This window comes from Schistocerca gregaria, chromosome X (genome assembly GCF_023897955.1).
Source record: "Schistocerca gregaria isolate iqSchGreg1 chromosome X, iqSchGreg1.2, whole genome shotgun sequence".
NCBI lineage: Eukaryota > Metazoa > Arthropoda > Insecta > Orthoptera > Acrididae > Schistocerca > Schistocerca gregaria.
Window position 1 is genome coordinate 53,069,255 of NC_064931.1, and position 10,277 is coordinate 53,079,531.

Below are 10,277 nucleotides of genomic sequence, written 5' to 3' on the forward strand. Positions count from 1 at the left end.
CCCATAGTTCTCAGAGCCATTTCAACCATTTTTTGTTCAAACAGTCGCGTCAATACACAATGTAACACTCCCCCATCCCCACCCGCCCCCACATCCTTCTAGCAGCAATGCAGGTGACTATTCTCGCATGCAATCGATCACAAACTGCCGAATGATATTCTGCGACAGACTGTCCAAAGAAATTTGCGCCTTCTTCTGAAGTTTGGCAATGTTTCTTGCAGGTACTGGAGAACGAGTAAGTTTCCGCAGCGTCATGTCCCACACGTGTTCAGTTCGTGAGATATCTGCTGGTCTTGGAGTTGTTGTACCCCACGAAGAGCACGTTGCCTCGCAGCAGCCGTGCATTATCCTACTGAAAAAGCGCACACTTCCCAGTCGAATATATGGTAGCAGCAAGGGATAAAGACGTGTGCGATGCATCTGGTTATCTTAGCCTTCTGAAACACCAAATGTGACCGCGAGTTGTAACTGATGGCCTTCGACAGCATGAAGCCTGGGATGGTATTCGAATGCCGTAGGCAAATGTACTCTGGAACAGACAGCTCACCAGGTATTCCACATTCATGCATCACTTGCATGCGGACTGAGCCTTTTCTCATCATTGAAGACAACGGAAAATCATTCCACTCTCCACTCAACTCTTTCACGGCACCGGAGTAGCCGTGCTAGGTGGTGCTGCGGTGTCAGGGGTAGCAAGGATAGAGGCTCATTTGATGTTATTCCTGCTGCTAGCAGACGGCTCCCAATGACCCCCTGATGACACAGCTGGGATTGCGTCCCAGGATGATGTTCGGTCGGTCACTGCTGCTCTCACAATGTCTCGTTGTTGACGTACTCCGTGCTACTACAGTGTCCAAAACCTAGACTACAGGTGTTAGAATGTTCTACAGACCACTGTTGAAAAGAGTGACACACCAACGATGTACTGTGCCTCGAGATGCAGCTATCCGTCAATACGTTCACCCAGCATAGCGCATTACCACAATACAGCGTCGTCCATATGCCGAAGTTGTTCACAGGAGTATGTACTCGTCTGTGTAGCATAGTTACACTCTAGACTGAATGTTTCGAACACTGTTCACCTCTAAACATGGCACAGATACTGCCGGCAGAGTCAAAACAGAGGGGGCACGGACGGTTCTCCTGAGCGTCATCTCATCCCCGATGACACTGGCAAATGAATCACTAACTCTACAACGCCACATACTATACTCTGATGCCACTGAACAGCGTCCTTGACGGTGTTGCACTTTAAAAAAAAAATAACTACTAGAGCACAAGGTTACTTTAAGTACGCCATATATTCACAGAAGCTATCGATTATTTGTATCAAAGAACGTTATACTCTTATTCGAGAGTTCAAGTCTTTCTCGGGACGATTTGTCTTATATTTTTGTCACGGCTCCCGTAAATCGTTGGAGACGAAAGGGAGGAAGGAAGGAAGACTAGGGTTCAACGTCCCGTCGACATCTAGGTCATTAGAGACGGAGCATACGCTCGCAATGTTTCAAAGACGTCGATGGAAATCAACTGTACCCTTTTAAAGGAACCATCCCGGCATGTACGTGGAGAAACCTGTATATGGATGGCGGATGTGAACCGTTGTCCACCCGAATGTGAATCCGTTGTGTTAACTGCTGCACCATTTCAGTCGTTGTCGACGAACGGCTATATGTTTGATTCAGTAAGGCCACAGGAGATTTCCTCCATCTTCCATGTTCTGACCTTCTGCTCCACCTCTAGTGACCCCGCTGTGGCACAAACGCTAAACCCTAATCTGCTATCCCTCTTCACAGGCGACATATGTACATGGACGGTGGAAAAGACAATTTCAATAGCTTTACGGTCGCAACTGGTAATTTAAAGGGAATATGAATGATGCTCATCTTAGGAACGTGTTCAGGTTATTATTTGCCCCGAAAGAAATCACCTTATCCTTGCGCGTTGAGGTTCAGTAGAGAGGTATAATGTTTGGAGCCAATGAAGTACCTTGTACTCTGATAGCAAATGAATTAGAAATATCGTCTTATTATGGCTTAGTGCCACGTTTCGCTCTGAAGTCGGCGGCGATGAGTCGAGTCACGGCCTCTACAGAATGCTGGGGTAGCCTCACTCCTCATACACAGATCACAGGTGAGAGACAGACTTTCGATGTGCACACATCTATGCCAGTCCAGATTTCCTTAATAGGAGTCAGGTCTGGTAACGAAAGTGGAGAGTGGATGCGCACCTAGGCACCCTCTTTCCCGATGAGTGTTCCTCATTCGGAATCTGTGGTTGAGGCGTCATTGTCTTGTGAAAGAGATACGTGAGCTGTAGGTTGCTGAAGGAAACACGAAGTTTCTGAATCATCTGCAGATGAGACATGAGAAATGTATCAGGGACCCCATTAAATCGCACGTAAAATCGTCCTTAACCTTGTCGGCCAACAGCATGCAGCGCCTCATGTGATTTTCAACGTGTAGTGCAGTGCAGGCGACCTTTCACCACGCTTCTAGCGTATGAATCGCTGTGGCGCTGTGTTCGTAGTAGTCTTTGTGCCCTATGACTTGAGGCAGGCTTCTGTGCCCCATAGTGAGAAGGTGTTTGTGGGTGGTACAGTTGCTCAACAATTGTTGTAGCCCAGCATTCAATATAGTGTCGATTTTCCCTACTGCGATCGTCTAAAATCCGAGGCAGGCATACTCATTGTGGGTGAGATGAGCGTCCTGATGTCATACCTATCCTGCATCCGACAGTCGCGCAGAGAGCCATAGTTAGGGCCGACGATCAGCCACTTACGAGATACACCCAACTTACGCATACACCGTGGTAGCAGAAGCGCTTTCCTCTACCGCAAGAGCTATATATTCAGTCATAGTCTTGGCATAGCACGTTAGCTGTATACACTTGCTTTGTTGTATTATCTATGGCGGTTATGGGCATTTTTAATTTTTTCAATCTTTTCGGCAGTATATTGTTTGTTCTACACTGGAGTACCAAAGAAACTGTTATAGGCATGCGTATTCAAATACAGAGATATGTAAACAGGCAGAACATGGCGCTGCGGTCGGCAACTCCTATATGAGACAACAAGTGTCTGGCGCAGTTGTTAAATCGGTTACTACTGCTACAATGGCAGGTTATCAATATTTAAGTGAGTTTGAACGTGATATAGTCGGCGCACGAGCGATGCCAGTTGTGTTTCTGTTTTATGTTTCAATTTGTCTACTGTGATCATTTTGAAACAATTTTCTTTGGCAGTCTTTATGATTGTGTTTAGTTCTTATGAGTAGCTAACTTTGTTCATTGGAACAAACCACCCCAAATAGTTCTCCGTACAAAAGCCTCACAAATGTTCACCGATGTCTACAGGTCATTCTAAATATACATACAATAACAAAAACACGTTTGGCAGACAAATAAAAGTCAGTCACAGTTCAGGAAAAGTCAAATACATTACTGGTAAGCATAAAAAATGGGTATATGCTCCGATTTTACCGGAATATACATTTTTAAATGTAGTACTGTAAACGAAAATTCAACTCCGACGATGCCTTACGTCTTCATGTTTGCAGCTGACATGGTGTCGTAATTTAGACCCATGACTGATTTTATGAGGCAGCCAAAGGACACACACGATGTAAACAAAAATTTAAATACTATGTAATTTAAATGACAACAAAATACGATGTGACATATTTCCTAACCCGAATAAAATCTGTATGTATGTACTCCAGAAAAAGGGTGAAAGGAAAAAAAAAACACTGAGGATGTCACAACTGTGGTGAAACATGTTTGGGTATTAAAGCAAAACAACAATTGCGTACTTGCAAAAAAGGCTGACCCTCTTTAATTCTTTATTACTTTTCTGCAAGCCTAGGAACAGCAGCTAATCTCGCGCGGCCGCGACAACCTCAATGCATTTGACAATACGTGTAACGACATTCCTCTCAACAGCGAGTAGTTCGCCTTCCGTAATGTTCGCACATGCATTGACAATGCGCTGACGCGTGTTGTCAGGCGTTGTCGATGGATCACGATAGCAAATATCCTTCAACTTTCCCCACGGATAGAAATCCGGGGACGTCAGATCCGGTGAATGTGTGGGCCGTGGTATGGTGCTTCGACGACCAATCCACCTGTCATAAAATATGCTATTCAATACCGCTTCAACAGCACGCGAGCTGTGTTCCGGACATCTGTCATGTTGGAAGTACATCGCCATACCGTCATGCAGTGAAACATCTTGTAGTAATATCGGTAGAACATTACGTAGGAAATCAGCATGCATGGCACCATTTAGATTGCCATCGATAAAATGGGGGCCAATTATCCATCATCCCATAATGCCGCACCATAAATTAACCCGCCAAAGTCGCTGATGTTCCACTTGTCGCAGCCATCGTGAATTTTCCGTTGCCAAATAGTGCATATTATGCCGGTTTACGTTACCACTGTTGGTGAATGACGCTTCGTCGCTAAATAGAACGCGTGCAAAAAATCATAGAAATATGGTACGGGTGCAATCGATGTTGATGTAGCATTCTCAACACCGACGGTTTTGAGATTCCCGATCCTCGCGCAGTTTGTCTGCTACTGATGTGCGGATTAGCCGCGACAGCAGCTAAAACACCTACTTGGGCATCATCATTTGTTGCAGGTCGTGGTTGATGTTTCACAAGTGGCTGAACACTTCCTGTTTCCTTAAATAACGTAACTATCCCGCGAACGGTCCGGACACTTCTATGATGTGGTCCAGAATACCGAGCAGCATACATAGCACACGCCCGTTGGGCATTTTGATCACAACAGCCATACATCAACACGATATCGACCTTTTCCGCAATTGGTAAACGGTCGACTTTAACACGGGTAATGTATCACGAAGCAAATAATGTAATAAAAAATGGGGGTTCCTATTTAAAAATACGCAGTTGATATCCATTTGAATTATGGCAGCGCCATCTAGCGGGCCAACCATAGCGCCATCTGGTTTCCCCCTTCAAGCTCGACGAGTTTCGTTCTTTCTAGTTTAATGCTTGTTTCGTGAGATATTTGGCCCGGTCACTATCAATGGACCGCCCTGTATAGTCGCCGCTCCGACTTGAGACATCCGTCGTAGCACTGTAGCAGCTTTCATCTATTCTCGTCATAGAACGCAGGGTCGTGTGCTTTCCGACAATTTTCTACCCTGGACCGCAGCTCGTTGTCCGTGTCAGCCAGCGGTTCATTTGAGCAGAGACGAAAGTCAAAAGGAGACACGTCCGGACTATATGATGGGTGATGAAACAGTTCCCAACGAAAATGCCGCAGGAACGTCTTCGTTGTGCCTGCAGTATGCCGTCGAAAACAGGGCTCCACGAAACCGAGCGCAGCTCCTCCGCAAGACTTTACACATGGCTCCGGACACTATCTTTTTGTCATATTTACGTGCTGACTGTGCGCTCAGAACTGCAAAGTGTGACTTGACCCTATAGTCGGACATACAAGAGACACTGCGCAACACATCTGCACAAAACTTCACAGGATTGTCACTGTGGTATTAGCTTCACTCCCGATCGGAGGTTCAAACGAAATATGTGAATACATGGTGTCTGTTCTTTCGGGCCAAAAGAAAACAAAGAAAAAAGAAGCACACAAAAATAAAAAATAAGTAAGCATAAAAAGTGAAAAAAAGTAGGCCAGTACTACGGTAGGATCAGCGAAGTAACAGGAAGGGGAGAGGCATCGTGGCTAGGTGTCGGGATTCGACCCCTGTGCACCTTATCTCCACCCAGCTCGAAGCATACTGTGTCCGTCCTTTCCTGCCCCCGTGCCTCCCCCCCCCCCCCCCCCCCCAAAAAAAAAAAAACAAAATTCTTATCTTCAGACGGCTGATCACGCATTATTACATCTGTCGTCGTTTACATTATTTACTGGTTGTTTTTTTACAACAACTGGTGACGGTTAATTTACAAGTGCCAAGAAAACGGTCGCAAATGCGCAGACTATTTCGGTACGCTCCACGACGGTCAGTGCTTAACGCGAGTGCGTAGTGATTCCGGGTTCGAGTCCCGACCCGACACACGTTTCAACTCGCCTCGGCTAATTCCGTGTAACTCGCTTTGTAGCCAGTATCGTCAGTCTCTACCCTTTCATTTCCCTTCTCTCTCTTTCACTTTTAATATACATAAAATAAACCCCTCGTAACCTATCGTGGGACACGTATGTCCCAGTTGGAACGGAAAGACGAAATTTTATTTTGATAGTTAACGGTGCACGCGTACAGTAGCTGCTAAGTGAAAAGGAGAAAGAGGTGCGGCACGGAGTAACGAGGCGTCGTTGTTACAGTGCATGGCGATGCGGAGCGAGGAGCCGGCGCGCCCGCTGGCGTTCAGCATCGCCAAGATCATGGAGCCGGACCCGCGGCGCAGCGCCAGCGGCGGCGACTCGGCCTTCCGCAAGTACGTGCCGCGGCCCGCGCTGCCGCCCCCGCCGCAGGCGCCTCCCCCGCCGCCCCCGCCGCCGCCGCCGCCGCCGCTGGCGCCGCTGCTGTACTACCCGGCCGCCGCCGCCGCCGCCGCAGCCGCCGCCGCCGCCGCCGCCGCCGCCGCCGCCTTCCCCGGCGCGGGGGCGGCCGCCGTGCCGTCGGGGGCGCCGCCGCTGCTGGCCGTCGCCACGACGCCCAGCCCGCCGCCCCCGGAACGCGACGCCGCAGCCCTCGACGCCACCGCCGCCGCCGCCGCCGCCTCCTCCGCCTCCGCGACCGCCGCCTCCGCGACCGCCTCCTTCGGCGGAGGCCGGGCCGGCTCGGGGCCCGGGCGCCGCCCCCAGCAGCAACAGCAGCAGCAGCAGCAGCAACAGCCGCAGGCCAACCCCGCCAAGCAGAAGAGCTTCACGTGCCCCGAGTGCGGCAAGGTGTTCAACGCGCACTACAACCTGACGAGGCACATGCCCGTGCACACGGGCGCGAGGCCCTTCGTCTGCAAGACGTGCGGCAAGGGCTTCCGGCAGGCGAGCACCCTGTGCAGGCACAAGATCATCCACACGGCCGAGAAGCCGCACAAGTGCCACACGTGCGGCAAGGCGTTCAACCGCAGCTCCACGCTCAACACGCACACGCGCATCCACGCCGGCTACAAGCCGTTCGTGTGCGAGTTCTGCGGAAAGGGCTTCCACCAGAAGGGCAACTACAAGAACCACAAGCTGACGCACAGCGGCGAGAAGGCGTACAAGTGCAACATCTGCAACAAGGCCTTCCACCAGATCTACAACCTCACGTTCCACATGCACACGCACAACGACAAGAAGCCTTTCACGTGCAAGATCTGCGGGAAGGGCTTCTGCCGCAACTTCGACCTGAAGAAGCATATGCGCAAGCTGCACGAGAGCGCGCCGGCGGCGGCCGTGGCGTTCCCGGTGACGGCGCACCACCACCACCACCACCACCACCACCAGCACGCCTTCCTGGCGCCCTTCCTGCCGCCTGCCGCCTACCTGTCCAAGGTTTTGTGACCCGCCCTCTCGCTGCTGGGCCCCGCGCCGCTGCAGCCCTGAGACGCGGACCGTTGCTAGTCACGTGCCGGCGCTCCGGCACTCGCGGCCGAACGTGTGTCTCAGTTGTGACGATGTCTGCAGGCATTCCCGAGTGCAGTCGAGAGACGTTTTTCTCTTTCTCGCAGCCGACATAATGCCTGACCTTCACATACACCGAAGAAACTATGTCGAATTTGTACTTATCCGAAAGTTACGCGAATTTCGTGCGTTCGGGAGACTGTTAAATAGAATCGTACTTATAAAAGCAAAGTATTATTCGTACGGTGATAATCTCATTTACATCTCTCTGAAATTTGGAGAACTGGCTACTACACTCTGCACTGTCAGAATTCCGTCTCGTAAAATTAACTCGAGTTATTCGTTTATCGGTGGATCATTTTTTTTTTTTTTTTTGCCCGCAATGCCTGCGTCATTTAAGAATTATGAAAATTTCGAGCCTCGTTGTGACGTGCAATTGTCCTTTTTCGTGGACAAAGAGAGTTACGTACTAGCAGACCATTCAGTTTCGTAGTTTCGTATTTTTCTGGACGCGTTAAATTGTTATATACCTTTCGAGTTCTTAGCTGTGTCATAGAGAATTAACAGATAGGTAATTTGATAGAGGGCACTAGGTATCTCATGAATAGTGAAATGCCTTAAAACTGGCTATCGAGAAATGGTCTCTGTTATTTGTTTAGACGTCCAGTGGTGTGGGACAGACGTACCTTACAGTTATTTTATTTATTCGAACGTATGCGTATGTTGGCCGATGATTGCTTCATACAAGCTTCCGGAAAGAGCAACGTCACAGGAACTGATATAAAAACTTCTTCGAAATCTGCATTAGTGCTAAAATCGAGTCGTTCTATACAAACTCTAAGATATGTACCTTACCCTATTGACTTCCGAACTAATTACAACGGCCATTTCTCCAAATCTCAATCTAAAGGAGTTTCTCGCCTTCGAGGAAAACACCTGTCTTACATCGAGTCAATGCCTGTGTCTTCTTCTATACTACGAAGAGATATGAATTTCGTCTGCTGGCACCCTGTGTTACTGCAGAAAGGTTCATCCCTTCTATATTGTTGACACGATACATCATATTTTTTGCCCTTTTCAGGACGTACAATTTCTCCCCTCTTAATTATCCAGAAATACTGGACGGATATTAACAGAACTAATTAACGTATATTTACAAGAAATATACCGAGTAGACTGCAGCATTATTTGTCGATACTTTCTATTATAGTCAGACAACCTTTTTCCTACGTAGTAATTTCAACAAAATTCGGATGTCGTTAGGTCACTCTCCCTAGTCAGATTTCCTGCAGGTGTGCTAACGATCTTTAAATGTTGCCACGAGTAAATTAGATTGCGGGAATTGTGCAGTGCGAGTGGTAATTTTAGCTAACAGCCTGCTTACTGTGTAATCCTTACGTGTGTAAAGACGTGTCTCGGTTTTAAACGATACTCGTCATATATCGCTAAGATGGTTTTTGTGCAATACCAGGTTAAGAAAGGAACTTATATTTTAAGAGGCAACGAATATGTGTTAAGCGTTCTCTGCGACCAAGTTTGGAAGAACATTTGAAACGGGTCGAGAGATATGATAACGACTGTCTAAAATGAGATTGGTTCCTAAGGGACCTCCAAAGTGTACTAATGAATATTGAAGACTGTAAGGAAAGCTATACCAAAGAAATGCAGATTACTGCATGCCGCACATGTTTGTTTCAGATTACTTGACTACTCCTCTGAATGTTTTATTACCGGACAATGTATTACATATAATCAAAATTTTACTCATATTTAATGATGTTGATACCTAAACTACTGTGTATATTACAAGCTACCATCGATGAAGTAAATATTCGGAAGGTGTACTGTTTATTCAGTAGTTTTTTACATCATTCGACTCAACTTACCATTTATAAGACAACTGTTCGCCTTCAGTTTCCACTGACTATACTTAGTTTATTCAAAGCTAATGGCAATAAGTGATTAGCTGACTATGATTGTGTGGAGTCGGGTTATTTATAATCATTTCATTAGCTCTATTCAAGCGAGACAAACAGCAGCATAATTCCAGAAGATTCCATGAGACTGTTTCGGGACAGGTACTGCCAAGCTCTGTTTATCTTGCAATGCATGCAGTATCCATTAGACGTTCCACAAGAAACGCAGAACCATTGTAAGGGCGAAGAGCCTCAGCAGCGGTTCCTTTGCCTTTCAAATAACAGTATATCGAACTAAGTTTTCTCTGCAATATGGCAGTCATAACCGGACCTGTTTTCATATCCGTAAACCTAATTACACGGGACACTTGCGAGAGGGTTAGAACGAACAATAGTGGTAAACTGTAGACTTAAAGCGCTCAGGAATTAAAGTATGTGAGTGAAACTTGTAATTTATTTTTGAGTTTACTTTTCCTGTGTGGAATAGTTGTCACAGAGTTGCTTCAGTTATTTCACAGCACAAACGCCGTGAAGTGTGTTCTGGGCTTGTGTGTACATTTTGAATGTTTTGTGTAATGAATTAATTACTGTACATTGTTTGATTAAAATTACATTTAGAATGAAAATCTGCATTTTTCAGTTGCTCCATTTTTTCCTGAATAATGTGAAACAAATGTAGCTGTGACACTGTCAACTGCATCACCGATAAGATCAAATTTTAGGATCTCATTGATCACTCCAAACCACAAACAACATTCAGCTCACTTTCAAGCTCAACACTTGATATTTATAATGAGTAATAGAAATTCAGTTTTAAAAATATGC

General features: G+C 46.9%; 1 protein-coding gene across 1 annotated transcript in view; it reads left to right on the forward strand.

The window, feature by feature from the left end:
* LOC126297508 (fez family zinc finger protein erm-like) overlaps nucleotides 1-9,996 on the forward strand; it is a 193,281-nt gene extending 183,285 nt beyond the window's left edge. The window contains exons 4-5 of the mRNA XM_049988393.1: nucleotides 6,313-6,441; nucleotides 6,736-9,996. Coding sequence (XP_049844350.1) covers nucleotides 6,313-6,441; nucleotides 6,736-7,476 — 870 coding nt within the window. The 3' untranslated portion in view covers nucleotides 7,477-9,996. The remainder of the gene's footprint in view (nucleotides 1-6,312; nucleotides 6,442-6,735) is intronic.
* Nucleotides 9,997-10,277: the final 281 nt, after the last annotated feature.